The sequence below is a fragment of the Bufo bufo genome, chromosome 3 (assembly GCF_905171765.1).
Source record: "Bufo bufo chromosome 3, aBufBuf1.1, whole genome shotgun sequence".
Taxonomy (NCBI): Eukaryota; Metazoa; Chordata; class Amphibia; order Anura; family Bufonidae; genus Bufo; species Bufo bufo.
This window is the reverse complement of record NC_053391.1, coordinates 156,845,105-156,862,255: the sequence shown is the minus strand read 5'-3', so window position 1 is coordinate 156,862,255 and position 17,151 is coordinate 156,845,105. Positions and strand designations below refer to the sequence as shown.

At 43.8% G+C, this 17,151-nt stretch overlaps 1 protein-coding gene across 2 annotated transcripts in view; it reads right to left on the bottom strand.

Annotated features, from left to right (window-relative positions):
• Positions 1-17,151, bottom strand: part of LOC120994863 (acetylserotonin O-methyltransferase-like) — a 248,960-nt gene that overhangs the window by 140,774 nt on the left and 91,035 nt on the right. For both annotated transcript variants that reach the window (XM_040423729.1, XM_040423730.1), the window contains exons 4-5: positions 15,458-15,526; positions 2,463-2,581 (exon numbers count right to left, since the gene is read on the bottom strand). In XM_040423729.1, coding sequence (XP_040279663.1) covers positions 2,463-2,581; positions 15,458-15,526 — 188 coding nt within the window. The remainder of the gene's footprint in view (positions 1-2,462; positions 2,582-15,457; positions 15,527-17,151) is intronic.

Sequence of the window (17,151 nt, the reverse complement as noted above, 5' to 3'; positions counted from 1 at the left end):
AAAAAAAAAAAAAAGTGACAAAAAACTCTCTGCAATTAGTTACCAGCTAAAATGGCTGCCTGCAGAGGGGTTCCATGTCCCCCTGTGCAATAGCGCTGCCATTGGTTGGAGCATTGTTGCAGCCAATCGCAGAGCTGGCAGGGGACCCCAAACACTAATTTCCTCTGCCTGACCTCGGGGGAGACTGGTACCAACTCATTAAGCACCAATGACCCCTGTCTGATCCCCCCCCAGTAAGACCATAAATGGATAAAAGTAGTGCCAACGATTCAATGGGCCGGTCTGCACTGACCGGCCAATCAACGTGATCAGGACTGCAGGGGACGTAAATAAGTCCTGGAACCCTTAGTTAAGATGGCTGTTCTGCACAGCAGTTACCATGAGATTAGCCATGGTGACCAGAGAACCCTTGAGCCATACATGTACTACACTGGTCAGGAAGGGGTTAAAGCATACCTGAGTTCTCAAAAAAGTTTGCATAATGACTGTGCTTCTTTGTACAATGATAACTGTGAAGAAGCAGTTATGTTTAAGCTTCCCTTTTTTTTTTTACCCATGGTATTCCCCGTTTCCGATGCACAGCTAGATGCATTTCTCTCACAAGCAGGGGGTATATCCCTTCCTCCAGTGCTGTACTGCTGTGACATCCTTTCCTTTACTTCACAATAATGACCCAGTGTAATTTGCCATATGGTGTTTATCGGAGGTTGTTGTTATCTAATTTTAAGACCTTCTAAGAACTGGATTTTTTTCTTAATGATGTCCTTATATGTAAAACAATAGAAAGAGGGTGTACTATGGTTTTCTCATGACAGCATAAATGTGTTATTTAACCTTCTTTTGTGTATGAAGAACCTGGAACAAGGGCCAGGTTCGTGGGGCGGAAATACTGTAGAAATAGAAGACTCTTGTCCATAATGAGCACATTCCATGGTTTAGGCTGTCTTCTCAGGCACATAGCCTAGGATTAGTTTAGAAACAGATATGAAAACTGCTTTAACTTTGTGAGAAACAGGGTAAGGGCTCTTTCACACTTGCGTTCTTGTCTTCCGGCATAGAGTTCCGTCGTCGGGGCTCTATGCCGGAAGAATCCTGATCAGGATTATCCTAATGCATTCTGAATGGAGAGAAATCCGTTCAGGATGCATCAGGATGTCTTCAGTTCCGGAACGGAACGTTTTTTGGCCGGAGAAAATACCGCAGCATGCTTCGCTTTTTGCTCCGGCCAAAAATCCGGAACACTTGCCGCAAGGCCGAATCCGGAATTAATGCCCATTGAAAGGCATTGATCCGGATCCGGCCTTAAGCTAAACGTCGTTTCGGCGCATTGCTGGACCCGACATTTAGCTTTTTCTGAATGGTTACCATGGCTGCCGGGACGCTAAAGTCCTGGCAGCCATGGTAAAGCATAGTGGGGAGCGGGGGAGCAGTATACTTACCGTCCGTGCGGCTCCCCGGGCGCTCCAGGGTGACGTCAGGGCGCCCCAAGCGCATGGATCATGTGATCACATGGATCACGTCATCCATGCGCATGGGGCGCTCTGACGTCATTCTGGAGCGCCCCGGGAGCCGCACGGACTGTAAGTATACCGCTCCCCCGCTCCCCGCTCCTACTATGGCAACCAGGACTTTAATAGCGTCCTGGCTGCCATAGTAACACTGAACGCATTTGGAAGACGGTTCCGTCTTCAAATGCTTTCAGTACACTTGCGTTTTTCCGGATCCGGCGTGTAATTCCGGCAAGTGGAGTACACGCCGGATCCGGACAACGCAAGTGTGAAAGAGGCCTAATAAAGTTGTTTAAAGCCTTTTGAGATGAAAATCCTCTATGTTGGAGTGAATTTTGTTGGTGCCTACCAGTTTAACCCTGGACGTGCAGATCCCTTTATAAATATAATGAAAAATAAACAATACAAGTTGTTACATGTAATTTCTGCAATTGTTATGCATTATAAAAGGGTTTTATTTTCTTATGTTTTAACATGTTTTGCAAAGTATTCATGTAAAATAACAAAACAAGGCAAAAAAACATTTTACAGTAGAAGATATATTATTTTTGAATCCTGATAATACCTCAACTGCTGCAGAAACTTTTTTGAGCGTGCTGACACATGCACAGGTTTTTTGATACAGCTTTTGAAGCCAAAACCAAGAATGGATTGATATAAGTGGAGAATTTGTATCTGTCATTTATACTGTACTTTCTATCCTCAATTGATTTTGGCTTCAAAACGGCATAAAAAAGCCTGAATGTATGGCAGCACCCTTAGGGGGAGATCCCTGTTCAACATTAATTAATTAATATGGTCTGTAGCATCTGTACTTCCTGCAAAATCCGTGTCTATGTTGCACCTCTCAACTCTGTATATTGATCAGGTAATAAGAATGTGATAGTTACAGAATTATTATTTATTGACATTGACCTGTATTATAGTAAAATAAAACATTATAAAGATTATTACCTCCAAGATCATAGATTGTGTTGAACTCCGAAAGGTCAAAAGCTTGTACAACATATTTTCCACAGATACTCCATGTTGAGTTCATGAAATACATAAAACCTAACATGTCCTCTTCTGATCTATACAATCACAAATAAATGGATTACATGAAAAATAGGAACAGTCTTAAAACATTTAGGAAATAGGTAAGAGTGCAGATGTCTTAGGCTACTTTCACACTAGCGTTTTTGCTGGATCCGGCAGGGTTCAGCAAAAACGTTTCCGTTACCGATAATACAACCATCTGCATCTATTATGAACGGATCTGGTTGTATTATCTTTAACATAGCCAAGACGGATCCGTCATGAACTCCATTGAAAGTCAATGGGGGATGGATAAGTTTTCTATTGTGTCAGACTGTGTCAGAAAAAATGGATCCGTCCCCATTGACTTGCATTGTGGCTCCGCATCCCAGGAAAGCAAACCACAGCATGTTGCGGTTTTCTCTCCGGTATGAGAATGGAATGTAATGCATTTTGGAGCATTTCATTCTGTTCAGTTACGTTTTGTCCCCATTGACAATGAATGGGGACAAAACGGAAGCGTTTTTTTTCTGGTATTGATACCCTACGATGGATCTCAATACTGGAAAATAGAGACGCTAGTGTGAAAGTAGCCTAATCTTGGTTTAAATGGTCCCCTCCCCTTCCCTTTAGCCTTACATGGTCACACAGCTTATGTTTATCTGATAGCCAATCTCATCCACTTGCTCACGCAGAGGCAGTCTGCTCTTCTCAAGTGGTGATGTCATCACTCCGTGCTGACGTCATCCCTAGGGATGAGCAAATCGAGCTTCGGATTCAAGATCCAAAGTCGATTTACTCAAAACTTCGTTCTAATGCTGCACAGAGATCAGTCTCCGTACAGCATTAAAATGTATGGGCTCCAGCAAGAACCATTTTAAAACTTCCAAAGTTGTCTTCGGTACCGGAACCGACTTCCTATTCCTGTTTTAAAATGGTTTTCAATTAGAAAAATTGAATGCCACAGCTATTCACTGAAGTCTCATTCCAACTCACCGAAGCCCATACATTTGAATACTGTAGCGAGACGAATCTCCATACAGTTTTCAAGAAAAGTTTTGACCAAAACGACTTCGGTTCTAGGATCCGAAGCTCACTTCACTCATCACTAGTCATCACGCTCAGCGCAGGTCCTTCAGCAGGTCTTTTCCACTCAAGAGATGAGTAGTGTTGAGCGTGAATATTCTAATTGCAAATTTTTATTGCGAAGATCTAGAACATAATGCTATATCTTCGTAATTGCAAATATTCTATATTTTTTTTATCCTTATTATGCTATCTTCCATATCTTTTATTATTATTTTACTTACTTTATTTTTATCATCAATACATTTTGTTTAATACATTTTTATTAGAAGTGTTTTTTAACCTATCATTAATACATTTTTATTAGAAAGGTTTTTAAGCTATCATTAATAAATTTGTATTTGAAGTGTTTTTTAACCTAGCTCACTCAATTTAGCAAAGATTTAGGTACGCAACCCCTGGTAGCTCAAATGCACTAATGAAATAAGTGGGGCGCTAAAATCAAAAAACGAAAAAAGTTTATTAGTGTACATACCGTAGAAAAGCAGGTGAATTAAAATCCAAGGTTAAAAGCCAAGGTACAAGTTACCAACTGGGATCTCAATAAACCTATATTGGAGTCCCGTAATAAATTAACCCCATCAGGCGGTATCGCACAGTTGGAATAGACAGTGGACCGTGCATCAAACTTAGGGTTTGGGCGTGCAGCTGTCTCAGCAGCTGATCAAACACCCAAAGCCTGTTGAAACACCAGACCTGTGCATGTGGGAGACAATGTCAGCATACAATGCTCAGCTTGTCCCTAATATACAAGCCGTGCAGGAGAGAGAAACCACAATAAATTGCAAACCAGAATGCAGGTTACACATCCCTACAGTGCCTATACCCCAGCATAACTGTAGAAGTTCCACTAATGCCTAGCTCGCCCTGCACATGCCACACATCTATAGGCATTGAAAGTATAGTTTGTATTTGGATTGAAAACTGGCTGAAGGACCATGTCCAGAGAGTTGTGGGCACCAGGACATAGGAAGGACGCACTGCAGCTGAAAGTACAGAGGAGAGCGACTAAACTAATAAGGGGAATGGAGGGTCTTAGTTATGGAGAAAGATTAAATAATTGAATTTATTTAGTCTTGAGAAGAGACGTCTAAGGGGGGACATGATTAACCTATACAAATATATAAATGGGCCATACAAAAAATATGGGGAAAAGCTGTTCCATGTAAAATGCGCTCAAAAGACAAGGGGCACTGCCTCCGATTGGAGAGGAAAAAGTTCAGTCTCCGGAAGCGTCAAAGCTTCTTTACTATAAGAACTGTGAAGCTGTGGAATAGACTTCCTCAGGACGTGGTCACAGCAGGAACAGTAGACAGTTTCAAAAAGGGTTCAGACTACAGGTCCTTCTAAAAAAAAATCAACTTGTAGGATGACAGGCCGAACTGGATGGACAAATGTCTTTTTTCGGCCTTATGTACTATGTTACTATGTTACTATGTTATATTGTGATAAAGTTCATTATTTTCTGTAATGTACTGATAAACATTAGACTTTCATATATTTTAGATTCATTACACACAACTGAAGTAGTTCAAGCCTTTTCTTGTTTTAATATTGATGATTTTGGGATACAGCTCATGAAAACCCAAAATTCCTATCTCAAAAAATTAGCATATTTCATCCGACCAATAAAAGAAAAGTGTTTTCAATACAAAAAAAGTCAACCTTCAAATAATTAAGTTCAGTTACGCACTCAATACTTGGTCGGGAATCCTTTTGCAGAAATGACTGCTTCCATGCGGCGTGGCATGGAGGCAATCAGCCTGTGGCACTGCTGAGGTGTTATGGAGGCCCAGGATGCTTCGATAGCAGCCTTAAGCTCATCCAGAGTGTTGGGTCTTGCGTCTCTTAACTTTATCTTCCCAATATCCCACAGATTCTTTATGGGGTTCAGGTCATGAGAGTTGGCAGGCCAATTGAGCACAGTAATACCATGGTCAGTAAACCATTTACCAGTGGTTTTGGCACTGTGAGCAGGTGCCAGGTCGTGCTGAAAAATAAAATCTTCATCTCCATAAAGCTTTTCAGCAGATGGAAGCATGAGTGCTTCAAAATCTCCTGATAGCTAGCTGCATTGACCCTGCCCTTGATAAAACACAGTGGACCAACACCAGCAGCTGACATGGCACCCCAGACCATCACTGACTGTGGGTACTTGACACTGGACTTCAGGCATTTTGGCATTTCCCTCTCCCCCAGTCTTCCTCCAGACTCTGGCACCTTGATTTCCGAATGACATGCAAAATTTGCTTTCATCCGAAAAAAGTACTTTGGACCACTGAGCAACAGTCCAGTGCTTCTTCTCTGTAAGCCCAGGTCAGGCGCTTCTGCCGCTGTTTCTGGTTCAAAAGTGGCTTGACCTGGGGAATGCGGCACCTGTAGCCCATTTCCTGCACATGCCTGTACACGGTGGCTCTGAATGTTTATACTCCAGACTCAGTCCACTGCTTCCGCAGGTCTCCAAGGTCTGGAATCGGTCCTTCTCCACAATCTTCCTCAGGGTCCGGTCACCTTTTCTCGTTGTGCAGGGTTTTCTGCCACACTTTTTCCTTCCCACAGACTTCCCACTGAGGTGCCTTGATACAGCACTCTGGGAACAGCCTATTCGTTCAGAAATTTCTTTCTGTGTCTTACCCTCTTGCTTGAGGGTGTCAATGATGGCCTTCTGGACAGCAGTCAGGTCGGCAGTCGTACCCATGATTGCGGTTTTGAGTAATGAACCAGGCTGGGAGTTTTTAAAAGCCTCAGGAATCTTTTGCAGGTGTTTAGAGTTAATTAGTTGATTCAGATGATTAGGTTAATAGCTCGTTTAGAGAACCTTTTCATGATATGCTAATTTTTTGAGATAGGAATTTTGGGTTTTCATGAGCTGTATGCCAAAATCATCAATATTAAAACAAGAAAAGGCTTGAACTACTTCAGTTGTGTGTAATGAATCTAAAATATATGAAAGTCTAATGTTTATCAGTACATTACAGAAAATAATGAACTTTATCACAATATGCTAATTTTTTGAGAAGGACCTGTAATTCTTAAAAGTAAAAAAGCATTAATGCTTATAAAAACGTGTAGAAATCAGAGTCTCAATTCCTTTTGGGATTCGCATCCCCACCTATCCCTTGGTTGAACTTGATGGACATAATGTCTTTTTTCAACCGTATTAACTATGTAACTATGTAACTAGAGCTTGCACAAACCCCATTGTGACATCAGAGTAGCTTACAAGACAAACACTCATGTGATGTCACAGCATCTTAACCTGGGGAGAACACCAACAAAAATGTTCCCGTGTATATGAGCTCATTGATATCCAACTTAATTGAATAACAGTGGGGTGCTACTAGTTGAAAGGGAGGCATGTAAGCTTGCTTAGATCTACTATATTAGTTTAGTGGCTTCCACTTTAGTTTTGCTTTATATCAGAAAAGATTGTAATTTTTCTGGTGAAAAAAGAACCAATTACTCATGAAGGCCAAGGTAAAACTATTGCTGCCTTCAATACTTTATCATTTTTTTTTTGTTCTAATATTACTCATTTAAAAATTAAAACAGAAAAGAGTTTTATTGCATTCTGTTGGGGAAATTTAATATGAGGGGACTTTTTAAAAGTCTGCGTAGCACCCAGTGTCAAACTGGGGTTGCTTGGGCCCATTAGGAGAAATTATTATTGGGGCCAACCATTATTCCTAGAGATGAGCGAATCGAAGTTGATGAAGTGGAATTCGATCCGAATTTTAGGAAAAATTAGATTCGCACCGAATCCGAAATTCCTCACGCTTCGTGGCTGCTTCACGTGTGAGGACATGGAGGACATGGAGCAAGGAACTCTAGGAAGGTGGGATCACCCATAATGTTGTGCATGCAGCCAATCAGCAGCCAGCCCTGTGATGTCACGGCCCTATAAATAGCTTCAGCCATCTTTGATTCTGTAATTTTATAGTGTACTAAGTGCAGGGAGAGACGTCAGCAGGCGCTAGGAACAGTGCTAGAAAAAACGTCATTGTGCTAAAAAAATGATTTACAAGTGCAGAGAAAGATTATTTAAGGTGTAGGAAATGGATAGTGAGGAATCATTCCACAGCATTTATGTTAAACAGGGTTCAGTAGGGGAGGTTACAGCCTGGGTAATAGGAACAATCCTATTACACCTTTCTGCACTGACTGGGCACCCAAATTGCCATTATGGAGCTCTGTAATTCCAGCAAACCGTTCTTGTTATTGGGGTGTTACAGCCATTAACAGGGTTTATTACAAATTAATATTTCTGTCTTATTTGCCCTTGTGCCGTGCAGTTATATGTTCTTAAGCATTTTTGGGCTTGTATTAGTGGGAAAAAGGGCGTATTAGCTGTTGTGTGGTGAAGTGCTAAAAATGACAGCACTTTTTGTCATGTATTAGTGGCAAAAGAAAAATATATTTGCCGTTCAGTTATATGTTCTAAAGCCCTTTTTGCTGTGTATTGGTAACAAAATAAAAATATAATTGCCGTTCAGCTGTGCAGTTATATGTTCTAAAGCTCTTTTGCTGTGTATTAGTGGAAAAATAAAAATACTGATGTAGTAGGGGTAACACATACACTCTTATCTCAAATTTCTTAACTCATCGCGTTATCTTGAAACAAAAGCTATTGAAAATCAATTGCTCAATGCATTTAGTTTAGATAACATGTCTTAAAGCATGTGTGTTAACCCTGCTACACTCGTATATTTGCCAATCAGCGGTGCAGTTACAGTATATGTTCTAAAGCCCTTTTTGCCGTGTATTAGTGGCAAAATAAAAAAATCTTTGCCGTTAATGGTGCAATTATATGTTCTTAAGCCTTTTGTGGCGTGTACGGTATTAGTGGCAAAAGAAAAATATATTTGCTGTTCAGCAGTGCAGTTATATGTTCTAAAGGCCTTTTTGTTGTGTAATAGTGGCAAAAAATATATATTTTTGCCGTTCAGCGGTGCAGTTATATGTTCTAAAGCCCATTTTGCTGTGTATTGGTAACAAAATAAAAATATAATTGCCGTTCAGCTGTGCAATTATATGTTATAAAGCTCTTTTGCTGTGTATTAGTGGCAAAATAAAAATACAGATGTAGTAGGGGTAACACATACACTCTTATCTCAAATTTCTTAACTCATCGCGTTATCTTGAAACAAAAGCTATTGAAAATCAATTGCTTAAGGCATTTAGTTGCATTTAGTTTAGATAACATGTCTTAAAGCATGTGTGTTAACCCTGCTACACTCGTATATTTGCCAATCAGCGGTGCAGTTACAGTATATTTTCTAAAGCCCTTTTTGCCGTGTATTAGTGGCAAAATAAAAGTATATTTGCCGTTCAGCAGTGCAGTTATATGTTCTAAAGCTCTTTTTTGTGTGTATTAGTGTGAAAAAAAGGACTTATTAGCCATTGTGTGGTGAAGTGAGAAAATTACAGACTTTTTTAGAGTGTTTTTATTAGCTTTTTATTTATTTATTTGATCTAACAGTATGTCAGACAGAGAAGTGCCAAGCCCTGCACAATGCAGTGGCAGAGGCCTAAATGATTCTGGCACAGGCAGAGGTCACAGCAGAGTAAGGGGCCGTGGCAGAAGGGGTCACTTCGAGAGGCCTGAGCTCCCAGTGTAAGCTAGTGGTCGTGTCTTGACCAGCAACACAGCGTTCTTGAATGGTTGACTCGATCTTCGACTTTGTTGCAAGTTACATCAGACACCACCAGCCAAGAGTCAGTGGGTTTGCTTAGTTGGCATGGCTCGGAAGGAGGACCCATGCCCGGACCTGTCCTATACCTGCCTCTGTCCTTTTCTGTTCCCTCAGTCAGAGAAGTATTGTATGCTGTGGACTCATATCCACTATATAGTCAGGAAAAGCTACTGGAAGACATTTAGCAGCAACTTGCAAGCCAAGATGTAGAGGAGACATCCACCGCTTTCTCCACTAGGCGGACAAGTAGTGATGAGGAGAGTGGTGTGGGAGCTGGTGTTGCGAGTGGTCAGGCTCCTGACCCAGAGACGGTTGAGGAGGACATCAGTGGCTTGCAGACAGTACTCGATGATGATTATGTAGCTGATCGCACTTGGGAGCCGGGTGACTAAGTGTATTCATCATCGGGAAAAGAAGGTGGCAGCTTGCCAGTGAGGCAGCAGTGGAGCCAGTAAGTTGCTAGTGTGGCCGGGAGTCAGCAGGGTGGCAGCAGTGGGAGGTCGGGAGCCAAACGTGCCCGGGGAAGTCTACCTGGTTTGCATGAGCCTACCTGCCCAGGAAGTAGCAGTGCATGGGTTCACGGAGGCAGTGGCGGTAGCAGTAAGTCAGTGCGTAGTGTTGGGGGTAAAATCACCAACTCGGCGGTGTGGCAGTTTATTTGTTAAGCCGCCAGAGATGGTGAACATAGCCACCTGTAGAATCTTTGGGAAGAAGGTGAAACGTGTCCAGGGTGTCAATGTTGGCACCACGGCCCTGTGTCAACATATACAGCATCACGATAAAGTGGCCTGGGAGAACCGTGGCTCCAATGTGATGGTCCAGCTTGCAGCAGCAACCGCTGCATCACCCAGTGGCATGCAACCGGTTTCAGGCAGTCGAGGCTCCACCGCCTCAGCTGTTGGGAGCTTTCTGTCCTTCCCATGATCTGCTGGTCCTGATGCTCCTGCTCCTTGCCCTCCTACTCCTCCTCAGTCATTCCATCAGCAATCGATCACCAAAGCGATTGCCAAGAAACAACAGTATGCGTGCACTCATCCAACGGCGCAGAAGCTGAACATGCTCCTGTCCAAGTTGCTGGTGCTGCAGTCCCTCCCTTTCCAAGTGGTGGACTCTGCACCTTTCACAGAACTGATGGCTTGTGCCGAGCTGAGGTGGGGAGTCCTAAGCTGTCATTTCTTTGCCAATAAGGCAGAATCAGTCCTGCACACACATGTAGAACAGAAGGTGGGCCAGTGCTTGAGCCTGTGGGTGTCTGCCAAAGTGCACGGCAGCGCCGATGTGTGGAGCTGTGACTATGGTCAGGGACAATACATGTCCTTTATGGCCCACTGGGTGAATGTGGTTCCTGCACAGCCACACCAGCAACTTGGCCAGGTGATGCCGCTTCCGCCTCCACGTTCTCACACCATTGGTCCTGCGACAAAGTCCGCCTCTGCCTCCTCATCCTCCACCGTGTCCTCAGCCTCCACTGCAGGGACTATTCACAGTGCCCCTCCAGCTTACCAAACGTGCAGGGCACAGCGGTGTCACACTGTTCTGCACCTCGTTTGCCTGGGTGAACGGAGTCACACAGGAGAAGAACTGCTCCATGTCCTTTATGACTAAATCGAATCCTTTCTCCACGACAACTCAAAATCATAACTATGGTGACAGACAATGGGAAGGACATGGTGTCGGCGCTGCGTCAAGGAGGGCTGAGCGGTTCCTGAAGTCTTCCACCCATCTGCAAGACATCCTAAAAATGGCCAGGAAACTTTCCATGCACCTCAGCCACTCGTACACCTCAAAGCACACCCTCTGAGCTGCAATGGCAGAACGGCATCCCCCAACATAGGCTGATATGCAGCGTTTCCACCGTTGGAATTCCACCATATGTTGGACCGACTATACAAACAGAGAAAGGCCATAAACGATTTATTGATGATCCAAGCGTACAACAGTACTCCCCTGTGTAACTTCGATCCCAGCCAGTGGCACCTGCCATTTGCTCAGGCCCTTTGAGGAGGCTACGTTATTTGTCAGTGGACTATGGGAGGAAGGATGTCATTCCACTGCTTCATGTCCTGGAACAGATGCTGGTAAATCTGGCTGGTCAGGGAACTGGAGATGTGGTGCCTAGATCTCAAGGCCACATGAGCCCTGTGGGGGCTGAACTGGAGGAGGAGGAGGACATTGTAGCACAAGCAATGTTTAGCGAAAAGGGTGTTTTTTATACATAGGTGACAGGAAAGGAGGAGCAGTAGCAGCCAGAGGAGCTACAGGGCGAGGAGGAACAGGAGGCAGAGGACCCAGACACACCGTGGCAGTATGCAGTGGAGATGGAGGGACCGAGTCACTTGCACAAATGGCCCGATGCATGCGCACTTGCTTGCATAGTGACAGCCGAATTGTCACCATTCGGGAGAGGATTGACTTCTGGCTCTTCACCTTGTTGGACCTTCGCTACCAGTCCAAAATGGGGGCCTTTTTTACACCCGCTGAGAGGGATGACAAACTGAACTACTATAGAGACATCCTATGTAGTCAGTTGTCCGCTGCCTATCTGCACCATCGTCCATCCTCTCACAGGCCTGACCGGGGGGCCCTCTGCACTCACGTTCCTCTGCCATGGCTGCTGTGGCGGGGGGAAGAGGAGCAGTTCCAGCTCCATCAGCAGCAACTTGAGTCTAGAGTCAGTGATGAGCAGCTTTCTTCATCCACCTAGTGAAGAAACTACTCACCAGCAGCATCAGCAGCAGCTAGACCTGGAGCAGGACCTGAACCAGTAGGTGGTAGAATACTTCTACAGCACCCTGCCACTCCACATTGAAGATCTGCTGAACTACTGGGCAGCCAAACTGGATTTGTGGCATCAACTGGTGGAGTTTACCTTGGAAAAGCTGTCCTGCCCGACCAGTAGTGTGGCATCAAAGCGGGTGTTTAGTGCAGCAGGGGCCATAGTTACCCCAAGAAGAACTTGCCTGTCCACCCAAAATGTGGAGAGACTGACCTTTGACAAGATGAATCAGGCGTGGGTCAGCCAGGATTTCCACCCACCAATGCCTGATGCATCAGACTAGATCATCCATTGTGCCGCACCAACACTTTGACAAAGGAGACCGGTTTATTCTGGCTACCTGCCTCAGCTGCTATTCTGATGCTGCCACCCGCCTGATGCCACACATCTGATGCCAAGTGTTCCTTCTTACACCCACCATCATCAGCGGGTTATTGCCACCCACCTCCCCACTCTGTCACTGGGTCACTCTGTGGTCTCCTCATGCTGCTGCCTCCTCCACACTATGTCACCTTGCCACTCTGTGGCCTCCTGATGCTGCCGCCACCTCCACACTGTCATTGTGCCACTCTCTGGCCACCTCCTGATGCTGCTGCCGCCACCTCCATACACTGTCATTGGGCCGCTCTGTGGCCTCCTCATACTGCTTCCACCTCACCACTATGTAATAGGGCCACTCTGTGGGCTTCTCATGCTGTTCCCACCCTTCCAACTTCATGACTGAGCCCACTTCATGACTATTTTGCCTTTCGGCCTGGCTGACATCATCATTTGTTTGACCCTTCTTCTGATCTGTCAGAAGGAAGGAAAAATGAGACACACAACGGATCTTGTCTGTGTATGACCTGTATGTATGTATCCTATCAGAATTGGCTTATAAATTTGGTCGCCAAAAACAGGAGTGGGTACAAAACACAAAAGACATGCAAATATTCCGTTCACGTGTCATCTCTGTTTTGGATCTGTTTTTTTTGGCATTAGCAATACTGATGGATTACTGACCAAATGCTGACCGAGTGAAGGTGGATGCTCCACAGACAGGATCCGTTTTTTGTGGGTTATTGTTCTGACGGATCAGTGGAAGGGCCAAATATTCAGTGACGTCATCACAAACTTACTGTTGACACCCACTCCACTCTGTCGGGGGGCTCTACTTGTATAAGCGTTTAATAGAATAGGTTCTGTAGACATCTATGTGGAATTAGCTGACGATGTTGTAAAAGGAGCGCGCTTCTTTTTGGCACTAACATCAACCTGTAAGGCTCAGTTCATACTTGAGTTATTTGGTCAGTTTTGGACCTGTGCCTGCCCAAATAAGTGAAGTGTGCAGTGATTCTAAGAGTGACGCCTGTCATCTGCATGTCATACTGACTCACAGTATTATTTCACTGCCAGAGGAGACTTCCTATGCGTGCTACTGCAAGGCACAGTGTTCCATACCACTATAAAGGCTCTCTGCAGTAAGGAAATAGCAGATTTTTTACTAGATTCGCCACGAATAAATTCGGATCGAAGCAAATTTTTTCAAAAAATTTGCCGAACCGGCCGAATAATAATTTTTTTTTTAATTCGCTCATCTCTAGTTATTTCATCAATATAGTCTAATAGAGGGATCAGCAACCTCCAGCACTTACACTGTTCTAAAACGACAACTCCCAAAATCCTCCTTTCACTTTTATAAAGTTACAAGAACAGCGGAGCAAGTGTGCATGTTGTGGGATTTGGAGTTGTAGCTTCATAGCAGCTGGCATTGCTGGACCCTGGTCTAATAAGTTTTAAATTAAAGAAAAAGACCCTGCTGGCAAGCGATTAGCTCCAAAGCTCCAAATCCTTTTTGGGGCCCACTATGGCATTAGAGCCTAGGCCAACCAGTAGATGCTCTGGTACTCTGGTGGGTCAGTGGAACCCTAGAGCACCAGGATTGGACTGGCCCAGATATTTACATTCAGTGTTTCTACAGCGGGTGCCCCACTATTTACTTTTAATGTTTCTAATGTGCTACTTCTCATCATATGCATGTTTTACCTTTCACACAAGCATTTATTGTAACGAATATATCTAGAGAGAACAGTACTTTGGTGTTGTTGTTTCAGCCATGAGTACCCTGCGGTGGACATTTGATCCAGAATTATGTGTACATGAGATTTATACTCATAAATTAGATTTATTGCATATGATATATATGGTTTTTATCCAATATTGTTGAATATTTTAGATGTTTTATTTGTTATTGGGAGTTTATAGATTTATTGTAGAACCAACTGCTTATATATTGTTATTTGATTATAAATTAATATCAAGGCAAATTCCACTTAGGCCCCCACAGTAATAATCCTTTGTATTAGGCCTCATGCACACGACCGTTATGTGTTTTACGGTCCGCAAATTGCAGATCCGCAAAACACGGATGACGTCCGTGTGCGTTCCACAATTTGCCGAAAGGCACGGACAGTCATTGATATAACTGCCTATTCTTGTCCGCAAAACAGACAAGAATAGGACAGGTTATATATTTTTTTGCAGACCACGGAACGGAGCAATGGATATGGACAGCACATGAAATGGAAGTGAATGGGTCCGCATCCAAGTCTCAAAAACTGCAGCTCACATTCGGACCAAAATAATGGTCGTGTGCATGAGGCTTTAATCCATAGTTAGTCCTCATTAGGCCCCATGCCCCAGCCAGGCCTCACTGAGAATATCAGATGGCAATTTAATTGTATTACTTTCAGTAGTGCTGGTTAGGTTGAGGCATGCATGGAGCCAAAATGGGAATTAGCAATGACAAGGTATGTAAAGCAATATGGAACCCTGTATGTTATGAGATCCTGCAATGTGTCCTAGTTAGGATGCCATGTTTTAAAAGGTTGTCTCACTTCAACTATAACTTGTCCTGCAAAAAATAAGGCCTCATAAAGGTATATTGATGAAAAAACATAAGTTATAGCTCTTAGAATGCAATTTTGAAAAAATGTGCATGGTCACTAAGGGGTTAAGAACTGCTAATACATGTTAATGATATTTGCAGTATTTGTCTCTTGTATAGTATTATTGGTAATATTGGTCTTGGTATTCTGTGCGGCGTCGTTCTACAAAAAGGCGCGTGTCCAAAAGTTAGGGGGCGCAAAACTAGGTTTGCCCCGGGTGATGGCAACACACGCTATGTCACTGCTGCCTGCCCTGACCTCTGCCTGTTTCTAGACCATGAGTATTGCCTGATCCCTAGGTGCTTCACCCACAGCTGTAACACACCCACAGCTGTAACAAGAACTATGTTAATTCAGTGTTTACTCAGGAAATATGTGATGCATATAAAATGGAATTAGAATTTCAATCAAGCCTTATTATGAACAGTGATTGCTACATAGGCAAGTTACCTGTAAATTGCTTTAAAAAGGTCTTTTGAAGATATTCCGAAAGCCCTTTCATGCTGAAATTGTCCTTCTCTAAAATATAAAGAACATTATTTTCTTAGATTTAAAGTACACAAAACATTTCTCTTTTTCATGTTTGAAGGGGTTTAATACTGATGACCTGTCTTCAGGATAAATCATGAATATCTGATCCGTTGGGGTCTGACACCCGGCACCTCCACTGATCAGCTGTTTGAAGAAGCTGCAGTGCTCCATGAGCACCGCTGCCTCTTCCTAGGCCTGTGATGTCACATTCATTATCCAAAAAATAGAAAGTGTGGCAAGTTCTTTATACACCACAGCTCCACCGGATGCCTATTAAACTTGCACTTTTAAACGTGTATGCCACTGACCACAGTCTGTGGAATACACAGGTCCACAGAATACTTGTGTGAAAGTAAATGTCACGTTCATCAGTCACATGACCTAGGCACAGCTCAGCCCCATTCAAGTGAATGGGACTGAGCTATTATGCAATGGAAGGCACTGTGATTGGTAAGCTGTGAGGAGCCAAGGTACTCTTCAAACAGCTGTTTGACAGAGGTGCTAGGTGTCAGACCCCTGCCAATCTGGTATTGATGACCTTAAAGGGCTTCTGTCACCCCACTAAACCTTTTTTTTTTTTTTTTGCTTACTTATAATCCCCACACTGCGATTTATGCCTACATAATCAAATTAATCATTTTGGTCCTGTAGATTTTGTTCAAAACATGCTTTTAAAATATGCAAATTACCTTGCTACCAGCAAGTAGGGCGGCTACTTGCTGGTAGCAGCCGCATCCTCCGATCCTAAAGACGCCCCCTCCGCATTTTGATTGACAGGGCCAGGGAACGGAATCGTTCTCTGCTGGCCCTGCCTGTTAGCATTCAAAATCTGGCGCCTGCGCCGCGGCCGTACCTGTCTTCAATCGGTGCAGGCGCACTGAGAGGTGGCCCTCGCTCGGCCGCTCCATCCTCAATGCGCCTGCGCCCATGACGTCACATCTACACCCGGTGCAGGCGCATTGAGGATGGAGCGGCCGAGCGAGGGCCGCCTCTCAGTGTGCCTGCGCCGATTGAAGACAGGTACGGCCGCGGCGCAGGCGCCAGATTTTGAATGCTAACAGGCAGGGCCAGCAGAGAACGATTCCGTTCCCTGGCCCTGTCAATCACAATGCGGAGGGGGCGTCTTTAGGATCGGAGGATGCGGCTGCTACCAGCAAGTAGCCGCCCTACTTGCTGGTAGCAAGGTAAAGCATGTTTTAAACAAAATCTACAGGACCAAAATTATTAATTTGATTATGTAGGCATAAATCGCAGTGTGGGGATTATAAGTAAGCAAAAAAAAAAGGTTTAGTGGGGTGACAGAAGCCCTTTAAAATTCAAAAATATTACATTTACATATAACATTACATTTAGGGTCCATTCACATATCCGTAAGTGTTTTGCGGATCTGCAAAACACGGACACCGGCAATGTGCATTCTGCAATTTGCGGACCGCACATCGCCGGCACTATAATAGAAAATGCCTAATCTTGTCTGCAATTGCGGACAAGAATAGGATATGGAATTTGGTAGTAGGACGGCTCACCCTCTATATATTTATATATACATTTATCTATTTTGAAGGGAAATCTATATATTTATATATACAAGAATAGGACATGTTCTATTTTTT